At 33.0% G+C, this 17,336-nt stretch overlaps 1 protein-coding gene across 1 annotated transcript; it reads right to left on the bottom strand.

Annotated features, from left to right (window-relative positions):
- Window positions 1–5,161: 5,161 nt before the first annotated feature.
- Window positions 5,162–6,097, bottom strand: LOC102883538 (olfactory receptor 4K14). Its single transcript, XM_006906921.1, has one exon. The coding sequence runs from the start codon at window positions 6,092–6,094 to the stop codon at window positions 5,162–5,164; it is 933 nt and encodes a 310-aa protein (XP_006906983.1). The 5' UTR covers window positions 6,095–6,097.
- Window positions 6,098–17,336: the final 11,239 nt, after the last annotated feature.

The following is a 17,336-nucleotide window of genomic DNA, read 5'->3' as shown; positions in this document are numbered from 1 at the left end:
AGACAGAAAAAGCTGAAAATCACATGATATCACTTATACGTGGAATATAAACCTAAAAGCAACAAATGAGCAGGACAAACAGAGACTCATGAATATAGGCTATGGGTTAGTGGTTACCAGAGGACTATAGACTAGTGGTTACTAGTGGGGTTGGTGAGGAGCGGGGAGGTAAATGGGGGAAAGAGGATCAAATATAGGGTTTAGGGGGAGGGTGAAGTGGTTAAAGGGGATCAAATATATGGTAGCTGAAGGAAACTGGACTTTGGGTGGTAAACACACAATGGAATATACAAATGTCAAATGATAATGTACACCTGAAAATTACATAATTGTATTAAACAATGTTACCTCAATAAACAATTAAAAATTTAAGAATAAAATAAAATAAAATAAATTTAGAAAAACTTGAAAAAATAAAATAAAATAAAAAATATAAAAAAATAGTCAGAGGCTTCTTTATTGCTTGCTGAGATTTTTTTTAATCAAAGTTAGGAAAATTAAATTGACAGTCAAATTTAGAAAGAATTAGGCACAAATAAAATGTGAAAGTTAAATATAAATAGACTATGGAGTATTTTTATTTTTATAGCTTTTTTAGTCAGTGAATTATAGAATCAATTTCAGGAACTAATTTGTGCAGCTGAGACAGAGCTAAAAATATTAGGTAAATTCATTGAAGACTGAGGGTCTGTCTTTATTATCTTTACACTTCTAACACTTTTTAAAATGCCTGAAATAAAATGAATTGCTGACTTCATAGAAATGTGTTGAATGAATGCAAGAGGCTTATATGTCTTCTCTGATCAATGTGGTAATAATTAGGAGAGAGATATTTCAGAGTTGTTTTCTTTTCCTATACTTAGAAAGATATTATAAGTTTTTCACTGAGACTTTGAAAACACTTTGAGTGATATTACAGAAGCAAGAACAGATCAAATTTTGTCAGAGCTCTCACAAGAAACATCAAAACATTTCTGGATGTACCACCACTGTTGTCAGTAAATTCAGAATCTCCATAGCGAACAGATAATTATGAATTCAGTTCATAATGCAAACAACTATAAATCATGTGACTTTATAGACATAGAATATGGAATCAGAGAGGTCTATATTTGAATTCTCAGTCAATACTTTAATATCAGTAGTACCAAGAGAGTAGGTAATTGAGAATCAAAATTCAGCAAGATTGAGGCAATTAATCATAAAGACATAATCCAGTTAATTTTCACTACAGAATAATTTACAAAGGCTCTGTATTGATGCTAGACATTTCCCACTGAACAATGATATATGGAAAAAGTGATGTTTAAAAAATCTGTTCAACAATTTATAGTAAAAGGAGAAGATAAAAAGTACATACTATAAAATCAGTATTTTTAGGAAAAGTAAAATATAAGGAAACATAAATATTAAACGCTACAGACTAAATGATACATGTCTAAATAGAAATATAAGTAAAGATCTATAGATATTCTCAAGAAAACAGACATATCAAAAGAGGATTCCTTCTGCGTATATAAAAATACTCAGAAATTGTTCACCATACTTGCAAAGAATGAAACTATACTGCTATCTTGTCACCATGCACAAAAATTAATTCAAAATGCATCAAAGCCCTAATATAAGACCTGAAACAATAAATTACATAGAAGAAAACATAGATGCTAAACTCATGGACCCTGGATTTAGACAGAATTTTAAGAATTTGACCTCAAATAAAGGGAAGTAAAAGTAAAAATAAATGGACGGGACTACATCAAACTAAAAAGCTTCTGCACAGCTAAAGAAACCATCAACAAAACAAAGGCAATTAACTGAATGGGAGAAGATATTTGTAAATAACACTTCTGATAAGAGATTAATATCCAAAATATACAAAAAAACTCATACAACTCAATAATAAAACAAAAAACCCCCAAATAATCCAATTGAAAAAAATGGACAGAGGTCCTGAACAGACACTCCTCCCAAGAAAACATACAAATGGCCAACAGACATGAAAAGATGCTCAACTTCACTAGTGATTAGGGAAATGCAAATCAAAATCACAATGAGATACTACCTCACACCTGTTAGAATGCTTATCATCAACAGAAAGTGTAATAACAAGTGTTGGAGAGGTTGTGGGGAAAAAGAAACCTTTATACACTACTAGAGGAAATATAAATCGGTACAGCCACTATGGAAAACAGTATGGAGGTTCCTCAAAAAGTTAAGAATGGAATTACCTTATGACCCAGCAATCTCTCTTCTGGGTATTTACCCCAAAATTTTGAAAGCATTTATCTGTAAAGATCTATGCACCCTATTGTTCATAGCAGCTTTGTTCACAGTGGCCAAGACATGAAAAAAATCGAAGTGCCCTACGATAGATGATTAGATAAAGAAGATGTGGTACTTATATACAATGGATTATTACCCAACCATAAGAAGAGATGAAATACTACCATTTGCGACAATACGGATGGATCTTGAGATTTTTGTGCTAAGAGAAATGTCAGACAGAAAAAGTTGAGAAACATATGATTTCACTTATAAGTGGGATATAAATCTGAAAGAGACTCATAGACACAGACAACATTTTAGTGGTTACAAGAGGGAAGCAGGGTAGAGGGAAAGGTAGATAAGGGTAAAAGGGGTCAAAGATATGGTGACGGAAGGAAATTTGACTTTGGATGGTGAATATTATGTGATATACAGATGATGTATTATCGAATTGTACACTTGAAACCTAGATAATTTTATTAACCAATATCACACCAACAAATTTAATAAAAATATAATAAATAAAAGTATCCCAGATAATTTTAATATAGGCAGTCTTCAAATTACACTTCGAGAAACTCTGTATTCTGTATTTAACTTATCTTATTTCAAAATAGGAAAATGAATTTTATAAATGCTTCCTCAAATTCAAAGAATTTACTTTATTCAGACTCTGTGGATTCCTATTGAAATGATGATGGCAAATTTCCTGCAAAAGCCTGCAGTTTGTGGAAAACAGAAACTGGTGAGTCCTCTCACTCAGGTTTTACTAATACATCAAGCAGCCATTTCTATTCCATCCAGACAACTAAACCCCAGGATTTCTGCACCTAAACTTATAGTGCAGTTGGTCCACAGCCATCTTCATAGATCTGACCAAAGTAAGATGGAGTGTTGAGCAGAAATTAGAAATGGAACATGAGCTACTGGATAGTTCTTAAAAGTCAGGAACACCTTGTGGAATCTAACAACTTTGGGGGCATTTACTATGTGACTTGTTCTATGCTAAACATACCATGGTGTGTGTGTGTGTGTGTGTGTGTGTGTGAATAAGACAATACAGAATCCTAGGAAATCAGAGAAAATTTGAAGTAATAAAGGAAATCTTTCCTAACCATTAGAACTGGATTAGGTTTTCCTCCTACATAGTCTCAGAGCATATCATGTTTATTTCTATCATAACTCTCACTTCAGAGTGTATTTTGTCTCTATACATGCTTTTATTCCACTAAACTGGGAATATGTGTTCTTAAATACTTTTTCTCCACTCCTAGCTCAGCGCATGGAATCTGAAATGTAGCAGGTGCTTGACAAACATTAATTAACTGAATATACACCTGTATAAATAGTATTTGTTATATTTTGATGATTAAAATGACTATGTCTAAAGTCTATAAAGTCAACCATCAGTATTACGTTAATAAAAAAAAAATCCTAAATCAGATCTGAATTTCCTTTTAGGCTCTTTTAATGTTCACATATATGAGTGTGAATGATCATAAAAATTTACTACGTCCAAAGTCTGTCAAATCAAAGTACAGTATTATCGCAACAGCAAGCAAGGGGACTCTTGAGAAAATATCCTAAGCCAGAAGTTGTTTTCCTTCTATGTTCTTTTGATGTTTATGCATATGTGTGGGACTGCAGTCATAAGGGAAGTCAGAAGTACCCAGGAGCATGCTTTTCCTGATTGAATACAATTTCCAAAATTATTGAAAGTTTCATCGTTACTCAAGTAATTCAGTCATTATCCATTCCTATCCTTTGGTTTGATGTTTCAGAATCAACATAGAAGAAAATTGCTTGAATTCCTTGAGCATTAGTTTCGTTAATATAAAATCTAACTCTTGTTTATGATTATATTTTTAGGATCCAAAGACATTTAAAAACTAAGTATAAGATCTAAATCTGTGGTATTCAAGCACACTTCCTAAGAGATGATTCCCCAAAGGACAGAATCAATTCAGTAAAATATAGTGTTTGTTTAAAATCTGCTCTGGTCTATAGCCATGCTACCCTGAACAAGCCAGATCCCGTCTGATCTCAGAAGCTAAGCAGGGTAGGGAGACCACCTAGGAAGACCAGGTGCTGTAGGCATAAAAAATAAAAAAACAAGGGATCGTAAACTGACAAGGTCCTTGCAATCTATGAGGTCAACTAAGGGTTGCCTCACCTAAAAAAAATAAAATAAAAAATAAAATAAAATCTGCTGTTGGTGAAAATTTATTAATTTAATAATCCAATGCATATTAAACAGTAACACTATAGCTTATGTTTATACCATGGAATATTTAGCCATAAAATATTGATTTTCCCATGTTAAAATTAACTTCTGTAATTTAATATCACTGACAAACATTCATTTTTCAAATAAAAAGATTAAACATGATGCACAATCACAAGAAAAAGTATACTTTTTAAATCAATAGGATCTTGAAATGGTGTTTTTTTTGTTTGTTAGATAGTTTGTTTTTTCTCCTCTCGGGCTTTCAAAACCAGGACAAAGATTCACAGGGCATTATTTACTCTCAGGTTAGATTCCCTGTACCAAATGTCTCATGTCTTACTGCCTATGAACTGACAGCTCTTACTATAATTAGGAAATGAAAATTCATTTTTGTATCAATATTTTCGACAAAATAAATTCATAAGAGAAATCTGTTTTTTTAAAACAAAAAAAATTGCAAGGTTAATTCCAAAGTGTATTGTGGGGTTGAATATATATAATAAAATTACATATTTAATTTTTATTGAAATCAATAATTATTTCTCTGCAATATGACACAATACAAATTATTCCAATATAGTGTCAGAATGGAATCTTCAAGCAAAGTCATATTAAAAAATGATATCTCCTTAACGTTTAAGCACATGAAGCATTATGGAAAGCTGAAAGTCATTGAAAAGTCACACATCGGTTCCACAGTTTCTTCATAGATGTTTTCATCTCTTTATTTCTCAATGTGTAGATAAGGGGGTTTAAGAGTGGAGTAAAAATGGTGTAAAACACAGAGAGGAGCTTGTCCACAGAGAACCGACTGAAAGGCCACACATAAATGAAAATGCAGGGTCCGAAGAAGAGCGTGACTACCATGATATGTGCGGAGCAAGTAGAGAGTGCTTTGGCTACTCCACCAGCAGCATGCTTTTGCAGAGCGATGAGGATAACAGTGTATGAGATGAAGAGGAGCAGAAAACAGCTCATGGAAAGCAACCCGCTGTCTGAGATCATAAGGATACCTAAGACGTAGGTGTCCATGCAAGCAAGCTTGATCACAAGAGGAAGATCACAGAAGAAGCTGTCCACCTCATTGGGGCCACAGTAAGGTAAATTAACAGTAAAAGCTATTTGACTGATGGAGTGTACAAATCCAATGACCCATGAAATAAACACCAGCCGGATGCAAGTCTGCCGACTCATCACAGTCATATAATGCAAGGGTTTGCATATGGCCACATATCTATCATAAGCCATGGAAACCAGAAGTACCATCTCAGCCCCACCAATAAAGTGTAAGAAGAAGATTTGAGCCATACATCCTCCAAAGGAGATGAGTTTTCTATCACTAAGAAAATCCTTGATCATCTTAGGGGTGGCAAATGAGACCAGCCATATGTCCAGGAAAGATAGATTCCCCAGCAGGAAGTACATAGGAGAAGTGTGCAAACGGGGGTCAGAAGTTACAGTAAGAATAATGATGAAATTACCCAGTATGGTGGCCACGTAGATCCCAGAGAAGAATATAAAGAAAAAATTCTGAAGATACTGTGAAGTACAGAGTCCATGCAACACAAATTCTGACACCAAGGAATAATTCTGCAGGTCCATTATCTCAGGTTTCAGATTTTGTTCTGAATCTACATAAAGAAAAGAGACGTAAGTGCCAATTGCCAGGCACATAAAAGTGATCCACTATGTGTTATCTGAATGTACTTTTTAATTTGTAGGAGATCATCTAAAATACAGTATATGGAATATTCAAACCAAGTCAATACGAACATGTATATTTACCTTTTCCAGTCTTCTTTGTTTTGTTATGGACGGTTGAATATCTGGGGAGACTCCAGCATAGGTGAGAATTGTAGGAACATTCTCTTTCTCACTTGCCTAATCTTTGTCCATGGAAAATGTGGACTCAAGTATAGAATATGAACCAAAAATCCTTAGGACTATTGATAATATAAAGATTTTCTAAATGATATTATGTTCTCTCCATCTGTGTCAATGTCATCACGCAATGGGTGATTGCTTTTAAGCATTAGACCTAAGACTTTAAATTAATGCCCAGTTAAAAAACAATGTCATCTTGTAAAACAAAGGCAATTGCATACACATTATCAAGTCTCTCTCACTCCCCTTCTTTCTCTCCATTTACCCACAGAAACACAAGAGACAATCTAGCAAAAGCATTTTTGGTTGTATGGCATGAATTTGAATACCAATCAACATGTCTCTCTCCTGAAGCCAAGAGAAGTAAATTTCATTCTTTGATAACAAAGTAAAAAAGAGAAAGATTGCTTTAAACTAAAAAAAAAAAAAAGCATGTTCTGAGTGTAAAATATATTGGGATGATGTATAAATAGAAGATAGATCCCAGATCATGAACTCAAGTTAACATAGTTAACATATGTTTTTTAGTAATTTGGGGGGAATGACATTATTGGATTGTATGTGAGTCGTAGAATGGCATTTATCATATTCTCAGATAATGTCTTTGAGGAAAATTTGCTCTAAAAAACAGCACAGCTACATATAGTTTTAATCTAAAGCATTCATCTATGCTATCAGAGAGAATAGCCTCTAGTTGCAGGCCACAGGACCCTTTCACCAACCTTGCTCTTCATCAACAACCTGGATAAGACATAATTAACAGATTTACAGATAACACAGATCTGACGGAGTTCACTTATAAAATATTTCAAAAGCCCAGAAATATGGGCTATAATCAGCAAATTCTAGATATGGAGAAGAAAAGAGTATAGACTGATAATTAACTATGCTAACAGGGATGTAGAGTAGTATATTGTTAATTTATTTCTTTATGATTGTTGTGCTTTTTATTTATTATAATGAAAATATATTTCACTTTTTTTCAAGTGCAATCAAGTTTTTTTGCTGTTTATTTTTTTAATTTATTTTTTATTTTACTTTTGTTTTAAAAGTAAAAAAACTTTCTCAGAAAATCTTGTGGTATAAGATTTGTTATAATGCTTTTGATCAAATGAATTATAAGGAAAGTTTAGTTCAGGATAATTGTATCTTATTCTCCAACTAATGTTTAGCTCAAGATATTGTATCCTAAAGAGCAATAGAGTTGAGGTTTCTCTCATGTTAAGCCTACTGGGAATCTTTTTTTTTATATATATATATATAACCCACTTTGTTAATATATAATTTAACTACTGTAAAATTCACCTATTTTAAGTGTAAAACTCAATTATGACTTTTAGTGAATTTATCATCATACATCCATTTCCATAAAGCTCACTTTGGAATCTTGACAATCTTGCTTTCTTCCGGGACAGTTTTAGGCAGTAGTCAGGCCATCTTCTCCTTCCTTACTCACTTGCTTATTCACACACTTACTCACTCAAACCATATCCGAATAACACCAAGACAGATTTCCATCTCACTTAATTCAGTATAAAAACCAAACAGTATAAAGGGAAATCAATCGTTTATTATCACTCTTGTCATTTTTTAATCAATTGAGTTTGAGATTAAAAAGCCAATGATCTACTCATTTGTAGATTTATTATTTATAAACTGACCACTTCTAAGAGGGTTTTAGGATGGCTTTCAGTGAAAGAGATATTTTTCAGGACCTCTCAATAAGGACCAGAAGGAACATAAAATCTACACAATAATTTCGGGGGAAGGGGCTCACAATTATACAGGAATGACTGAGAAATTCAGCATTCAATTTAAAAATCTAGCTCTGAGCCTCCAGAGGAAGTAGAATGAGATGTCTGGGTCTCATTATTAGTTTATCACCAGAAATAAACTAGTTCCTCATTCTCCTCACTAAGACGAAGATATCATATAACTCTTTTTGAAAAGACATTGAAAGTATTATTCATGAACAATTGCACAAAATATGCAAACTATCATTCATATGAGCTTTTATTATACTGACCCTTTATAAAAGTGGAAACTACAACATGAAATAATGGTTTTATAAGGTTTTTAAAGGGAATTAAATTAACAGATTTTAGATCTGAAATATTCTAAAGATGTGAATGGTATAGTGGTAGAATTATTAAATCAATAGAAATAAACATTTATTGTATCTGTTTTAGTCCACTAAAAAAATCACACACCACAACTAGGTTTTCGTCAGGATAATAAGAGTCAAAATTTACTTTGATCTTCTTGAATTTTCATAAATACCTTATATTAAAAGATTTAATTACAATGCCTTTTTTTTTTTTTTTTATAGATGCCACCCCTTTTTAGACTAGGATTATAAATCTGTCGTTAAATGCCACTGCTTTCAAAATGGATACAATCACAATTCAGAAACTCTACATAAACTTAGCTAGATTACCCTGACGCTTATCCTAGCATATATATTACAGACTACGATGGCTGTATTTTTATTGTTTCTTTTTTCTCTCTATGACCATGAAAAATTTCACATGTAAAAGTGAAACATAACTGTGTTTAACTTAGTGTTTTATACAGATTAAGTTAATGGAAAGTTGAAATAATCAAATTAAAAACTCAGGAAACAAAATTTTTAAAAAAACATTTAACTTGCTATTGAATCAAAGATGTTCTAAATTTAGATATAACTGTTTTATAACTCTGTAAATATACTAAAAATTATTGATTTGTACACTTAAATTGAGTGAAATTTATTGTATGTAAATTAGTATCAATAAATCGCTTAAAATGTATGTCAAAAAAGTGGAACAAAGTAGACTTGTATAGGGATGTAATTTCAAAGAACTATGATATGCAAAGGCTTTTTAAAGATTACTAAACAAATGTTGAATTTGTAATCAAAAAAACGAGCTTAATTTTGTACACCTACAAATGCTACTTAAATACAAAAATTACAAAATTTAATTGTAACTGACAAGTTAATATGTTTTACTTCAGTGACTTGATATACAAAATAATAGAATAAATTAGTCTTTATTTTACTTGCATTTTCAGACATATAGTCACTAAAGATGTATCAAAGGCTCTTTACTAACCTGGAATTGATACTTGTGCTGACCCTGCAGATTCTTCACTTTGTATTTCGAATCTACAGTACTTGAATAAAACTCTTGGAAACATGAATATTTGTATTCCTGGGAAAATTTAATCATCTTTTTCTCCTCTCTTTTAAAAAATAATTCAGGAAAAGCATCCCTTTATTAAGCTAGAGAACTTCAGATTTGAGTCTTCTTTGGACTTCATATATAAATATCTATGTCTTCTCTCCTAACAAATTAAGAAACCCTTAAAGATGGTCATTCATGGCCAATTACCACAACAGAGACTGGGGAGTAAACCATATGTTAATGGAAATTTGTGGTAATGAATCTTGTTTATTTCCCCCAATTACAAATGAAGAAAAATTTTAAAGATCTGTCAGATTATATTAAAATACCTGTGATTATTTTAGTAATTCAAACAAAATATGTATCATTACCCAGTTAATGAGTGCAAAATGTTCTTTTTCTTTAAATAATCAAATTAACAAATTACATTATAAAAATATACTGAAAATATGCCAACACTGCACATTATTTAATGTAACTTTGAACAAGAGTAACATTTTGGAGAAAGCTTACTCCTACCAGCAGCATCGGATTTATATGTGCCAAAATATTCACTTTCTCCAGATTCACATGGTTATGTATAATGAAATCTCCTGGTGTCTGGATCACTTTGTACATCATCTATAATTATTATTCTACTTACTTCTCAAAATTATTTGAAGTTAATTTAGACTTCTGCTATTGATCGTATGCTGATTACAAATATCCTAGAATGTTCTGATGAATGGTAATCACACTTACAACTATTTACATAACATTCAATTCCATATTAGATATATAAGCACAACCCAATTTACAAGGGATTTTACTTCTAAGACAACATCTGAAAGTAGTAAAAGATCTCAAGTTCTACTCAGCATTAAATAATTGTATTTCACTTAAAAGAAATCACTAAACATTTCTAAGGTTCCGTTTCTCTATTTAAAACACACAGAATTACTAAAGAGTGCAGAAGTAGGCTATATGCATTAGTGTCATTTGTTTTTGATACAGAGTCATTAGGCAGGTATGTGTTATGTATAGCCAAGAATTTTAGAGAAGTTAATGGCAACCAACAGAAGTGAATATGTGATGTGGAGGTAGAGAAGAATTTACTAAATGTGATGATTTAATTTTATGTGTCAACATGGAGAGTGGTTTTGGATGAGATAAACATTTAAATTGGTGAACTTTAAATAAAGCTGGTTGCCCTCCACATTGCGCGTGGGCCTTATCCAACCAGTTGAAGGCCCGAGTAAAACAAAAAGACCATCTTTTCCAAGCAAGAAGGAATGCTCCACTGGAAGTCTTTGACTTCATCTGCACCATAAAATTTCTGGGACTACAGCCTGGCAAGCCACACTGCAGATTCCAAACTTGCCATTCTCTGAATCGCGTGGGACATTCCTTATAATAAATCAATCTCCCTCTCCTCTTCCTCGTCTCTCTCTCATTCTCTGTAGAACCCTGATTAATTCACTAAATATAAAGTCAACAATATAAAAAATCAGAAAGTAAAAAATATAGAGAAACAAAAAATATTTAGGAAAAATTTAAAAACTTTGTATTTGAGAAAGCATCACAATAATATTAAAATCCAGCTACAAACTGGTTGACTATTTCCAATCTTGCGATACTCAAAGTCGCTACATAGAGTTCTGTAGACTTTAACTCTTCAAGGCCTACTGTCTAAAGGGTTTGTGGGGGCTGATGTCCAGACTGTGCTTCACCCATCCAACAAACAATACATCCTGACCAGGCCTGGATCTGCTAAAATGGAGGTACTTTTTTCCTAATCCACACAAATTTCCAGTGTTGCTTTTGTAGACCTGTTGATAAAGGCTTAATATCCTCAATACAGAAAAAAGTATTTACAAATCATTAAGTAAAGAAAACTTCAAAAGAAAAATGAGCAAAGACTATAAGAAAATTATTTTTAAAAAGAAAGGGAAATAACAGGTTCATAAATATTAAAAGGTTTACCTTAATAAACATCAAACAAATAAAAATTAACAAGAGATAACTGCATATCGAATTTAGAAAAAAATATAACAAATTCTTGGTTAGGAAGGATGAAAATGAAAAATTTAATAATAAAAATGGCAATATAAATTTAAATAATACTTGACATCTATTGAGTGTTTACTCTATGCCAGCAACTTAGTAAGTTGACTCTTTCGACTAATCATCACAAAAGTCTAATGATAGAAACACGATCATTCTTTACAAATGAGGGGACTGAAGCTAAAAGTGTTTAGGCACAACAAATTCTCAGTAGCCGAGCTGAATATTCTTAAACTGGAGAAAGCTGCCTCCCTCACTGTTAGTTAGAATGTAAGTCAGTACAACTTTTGGACTTTGGAAATATAGATTAAGCCGCTTAAAAAAATTTTAATAGACATTGATCTAGTCATTTCTATGTTAAAATACATTTATTAAATAGTTGCAGATTAATATATCAAAATTATAAGCAATTTAAATTTGCCACAATAGTTGAAATCAAAATACATCTGTGTGGTAAAAGATAATAAGACATGAAAAGTAATGTTTTCAAGAAATATTTCAATGTATGAAATACATTGGTGTTTTCTTTTCTTTCCTTCTTTCTTTTTTGGACCCTAAATGAAAATAAATCATACTAGTTTTATTTTGTGTTTTTTTTCCTTTGGCCAGCAATATACAGTTTAACTTACTAGAAATTAGCATCTTAGAAATATGTGCTTCCTTTCTATGGCTCTGAGACTGCAACCAGTGAACAGCAGACAATGTGTATCAAATTTTTTATTGCATTATCTTTAGCTAGTTTTAAACATTTTGTGTCACACAACCACATATCTGTTGCTACTAATCTCACTCTTTTCTCCATCTGATTATTCCATTTAACTTGTACTTTGTTTTAAAGGGCCTTGAAAGCGAAATTTATTTTTTTATTTTAACTAAGGAACCCTGCAGGGGTGCTCCAGAAAAGGGAGAGAAATAGAACATTTTGAAATCTCTAACCCTATGAAAATTAAGGGACTTGTAATTATACAACATTTTTATTGGTTATATTAGACTCATTAGTATCTACATTAGTGTTTTCTTAAGGACATACACACACAAAAAGGGACACTAAACTATACATTTAGTATTCATTCTCTGGATACATTGGCAAATAAAATAAGAATTTCTTTCCTTATGGCACTTATATTTACACAGAAAACACAGACACATAAATACAAACAAATGAGTAATTTATGATAAAGGCTAAGGGGAAAAAAATTAACAGGAAAAGGGATGTAGGGAATGCCCGAGATAGGGTTTTAGGTTGGGTTTTAATTTTAAATAGGATGTCAAGAATAGGCCTCATCGAGGTGACTCTTAATCAAAGACTTAAAAGAGGAGATGAGTTTAGCCATGTATATCTGGGAAATGCAAAACACAGAAAGAACAACCAGTGCAAAGGCATTTAGATGGGTGCTGCCCAATATGTTCAAGTAACTCCTGTAACTAAAGTGGAATAAGATAGGAGATGCAGTCAGATAAGCAATTATGGGTGGTGCATGAATTACGTGGGTCCCTGTAAGATACTATCAGCACAGTGCCTTCTCTTCTGAGTAAAATGGAGAGCAATTGGTGAGTTTCAAGTAGAGTGGTAATATTTGACAGCTTTCAGAATAGCTCTAACTGTTCTGTTGGAGAAGGCAAGAATGGAAACTAGGAGGCCAGATAAATAGCAAGTTCACCAAGTCAGGCCATTGTGATGATATCTCACACCAGAAAGGAGCACTAGCAGTAAGAAGTAGTAAGACGTAAGATTTATTTTGAAATTAGGACCAAGAGAATTTCCTGAAGATTATCATGGGTCGTGAGTGTCATAGAAGAGTCAAGCATGATTCCAAGTATTGTAGCCTAAAAAACAGAAAAGGTGACATTGCTGTTAAATAAGATCTTAAAAGCTACGTTTGCAGACAGTTTGGGAGGAAGATCAATAGGATAATTTTGAACATGCTAACTTTGAAACACTAATTTTGAATCGAAATAGGGAGGTCGAACAGTTTCTTGGAAATATGAGTATAGAGCTCAAGAGAGAAGTCTGGTCTGCATATATAAATCTGGAAATTGTCATGGTGTAGCAGATTTTGTAAGTATCTTGCCCTGATCTTCTCAGCATATAATATTTATTTACAGGCTGTCATTGAGTCCAAATGCCAGCACTTGCCGCTCTTTGTCAATAGCTCACTGGTTGAATCTGTTAAACCTTCATGTCAGTTAGGTAGGGAGGGTCAGGGAATTAATGCCACTGAAAACAATCTCCAACCAATGCCAATAAATATCCCAGCTCCCTCTCTCCACAGGCTAGATAATTCTTAGATGTATATTTTATACTATTTTCCAGAATTCCACAGTGGGATTAAGTTTCAGTTGCCAACAGTGGCAGATTGCTTGATGATATTCTGTTTATTGGCTTCTATTACTCCTTTGTCTCACCTCTTCACTCTAACAGGAAACTACCAGATTTTCATAGAATCACCTCCCACAGTAAAACTATTCATATTCAAATCTTGATCTCAGAGACTTCTGGATAAAGGCAAACTAGGAGAGTTACTATTAGAAGTGGTCCTATGGAACAAATGTTGAGAATGGGATTTCAAAATTGAATCACTCAGAGGGCCAATGGCAACAGTCAGGCCCCATTGCTGGTGAGAAGTGAGGTCTTGCTAACCTCTTGCATACTGTAATATCACAATTACCAAGACTCTCATTGTGACAATTTAAGTTGGACTAGAGGTGGCGACTGCGCAATGATCTAGTGGGAATAAGGAAAATAAGACATCATTGCAAGCTTCAAGGAGTAGTTTGGCGAATGGCACTTGACAAAGAATTAAAAAATGAACAGTTATACTTGGAATGATACTGCCAGGTAGCATAGACAATGTGTACACAAAATAGAGGTTGTCAATTCTAACCCAGGGGATCAGGTTTAGGCAAAAGCATCATTGGGGACATAGAATCATCTGCTCAACTTCTTTTTATGTATTGAGTAACATTAACTATGTTAATGTTACGTCGTTGAGTAACATTAGATTATATTAGTGTGAGATTAATGGGGAAATGAGACAGTGAAAGACTTTTACATAGAGGAACTTCCTCTAATGTGACTGATAATAAATTCACTCAAATTTTTTGTCATCAACACTACATGGTTTTAGTATTCCTTGTACAGGTTTTACTAAGAACAAATGTAGTATTTTCATCCACTTATCACATAATGAGAAAATTTATTTTATCTGTTTATTCAGCAAACATTTAATTCCTACTATATGACAGACTTTTTTAGACATTATGATTGAGTGGTGTTTTAGTTTGGGGTAATTTCTATAGGATATTTTATGCTATCGTTTTGAATATCTGTGCCAGGTTATCTCTGAGGGTAAATATTCAGGAGAGTTAAAAACATTTTTAATAATTAAAATGGACCTGAAATTCCCACAATGAAATGGGAAATGGCCTGCCTTAATAGATGCTGCACTCTCATTTCAGTGGAAGGTTACTTTTTCCTAGGACCTCAGAACTAGAATCCTTCCCAGATGTTGCCTTCACTTTGCTTCTTTGCTCGAAGGCGCCAAGCACAGGAATCCGTATGCGATGAAATGTGAGAGTCCAGTACCAGCTCTACGCCTGACTTTCTGTGTGACCATTGGAAGATGCTTAAGCTTTCTGTGTTTCATCTTTGAGAGCCAGATGTGGGGTTGAGAGCAGTTCTCATCACAGTCATTTGCTTTGTACATATTGCTATCTATTATTGGCCTAGTGCCAAAGTAAAGGGGAGTGGAGACTTAAAGATTGTATTATTTTAACTCAGTTTGTTCTCCAAAAGTTTATAAGAGGCTTGAAAAGATCTCTGCAAAAAAATCTTGGATTAAAGATGATTCTAATTATTAAAACTCCAGTAAATGATTATAAAATGGCAGAGTTGACAATTTTATGCATAAAATGAACTCTTTGTCAGCTAAATCACAAAGTAAAGGAACAATGAATTATCAGAATTGACAAAAAGCTGGCTAAAAAATAATCTAAATTATTAAGAAATATTATTTTACAATGTGAGTTTACTTTCATTATTATTCATTATTTATTTTTTATTTTCTTTAACTTTTAATTAAATTTATTGGGGTAACATTGATTGATGCAATTATATAATTATCAGGTGTATAATATCATTTGACATCTGTATATTCTATTGTGAATTTACCACCCAAAGTCCAATTTCCTTCAGCCACCATATATTTGATCCCATTTACCCACTTCGCCCTCCCCCTAAACCCTGTATTTGACATCCTTACCCCGTCTACCTCCCCTCTCCTCCCCAAATTCACTAGTAACCACTGGTCTATATAGTCCATGTCCATGAGTCTTTGTTTGTCCAGCTCATTTGTTGATTTTAGGTTTACATCTCACATATAAGTGATACCATGTGATTTATAACTTTTTCTGTCTGGCTTATTTTGCTTAGCGTGATTATCTCGAGGTCCATCCATGTTGTCACCAATGACAGTATTTCATCTTCTCTTATGGCTAAGTAATATGCCATTGTATATATGTACCAAAGCTTCTTTAGCCAATCATCTATCATAGCACACTTTGGTTGCTTCCATATCCAAGCCACTGTGAATAACACTACTATGAACATCAGTGTGCAAATATCTTTTCGAATATGGGTTTTCAAATTTTGGGGGTAAATACTCAGTAGAGGGACTACTGGATCATATGGTAGATCAATTCTTAGCTTTTTGAGGAACTTCCAAACTGTTTTCCATAGTGGCTGAACCAATTTGCAGTCCCACCAGCAGTGTATGAGAGTTCCTTTTTCTCTGTATCCTCTCCAACATTGTTGTTACATGTCCTGATGATTATAGCCATTCTAACAGGTGTGAGATGGTATCTCATTGTGGTTTTGATTTGCATTTCCCTAATAGCTAGCAATGTTGAGCATCTTTTCATGTTTGTTGGCCATTCATATGTTCTCTAGGGAGAAGTGTCATTTCAAAAATGCCAATGGGATTTTGATGGAGATTGCATTAAATCTGTGTAATATTTTAGGTAATATGGTCATTTTAAGTATGTTGATTATTCCAATCCAAGAACACAGAATATCTTTTCATTTCTTTGTATCGGCTTTGATTGATTTCTGTTAATAGAGTCTGAAGTTTTCATTATATAAGTCCTTCACATGTTTTGTTAAATTTATTCCTAGATATGTTATTCTTTTTGTTGCAATTGCAAAAAGAATTATTTTACCACTTCTTTTTCTGACACTTCTTTGTTAGAGTACAGGAACACTATGGATTTTTGAACGTTGATTTTGTAACCAGAAACTTTACTGTATTTGCTTATTGTTTCTAGTAGTGTTCTTGTGGAGTCTTTAGGGTTTTCTATATAGAGAATTATGTCATCTGCAAATAGTGACAGTCTGAATTCTTCGTTTCCTATTTGGATGCCTTTTATATCTTTCTCTTTCCTGATTGCACTCACTAGGACCTCCAATGTTATTCTGAATAACAGTGACAATAGTGGACAGCCTTGTCTTGTTCCTGATCTTAGAGAGAAGGCTTTTATTTTTTCACCATTAAGTATAATGTTGGCTAAGGGTTTGTCATAGATGACATTTACTATGTTAAGATACATTCCTTCTATGCAGATTTTGTTAAGTGTTTTGTTCACAAATGGATGCTGTATCTTGTCGAAGGCTTTTCTGCATCTATTGATATGATCCTATGATTCTTATTTTTTAATTTGTTTATGTGGTGTATCACATTGATCGATTTGCATATGTT

The sequence above is a fragment of the Pteropus alecto genome, unplaced genomic scaffold, assembly GCF_000325575.1.
Source record: "Pteropus alecto unplaced genomic scaffold, ASM32557v1 scaffold462, whole genome shotgun sequence".
In the NCBI taxonomy this organism is placed as follows: domain Eukaryota; kingdom Metazoa; phylum Chordata; class Mammalia; order Chiroptera; family Pteropodidae; genus Pteropus; species Pteropus alecto.
This window is presented reverse-complemented; position numbering and strand designations above follow the sequence as displayed.

Excerpts from the sequence above, each read along its gene's own strand:
- LOC102883538 (XM_006906921.1), bottom strand. The coding sequence starts at position 6,094 with ATGGACCTGCAGAATTATTCCTTGGTGTCAGAATTTGTGTTGCATGGA.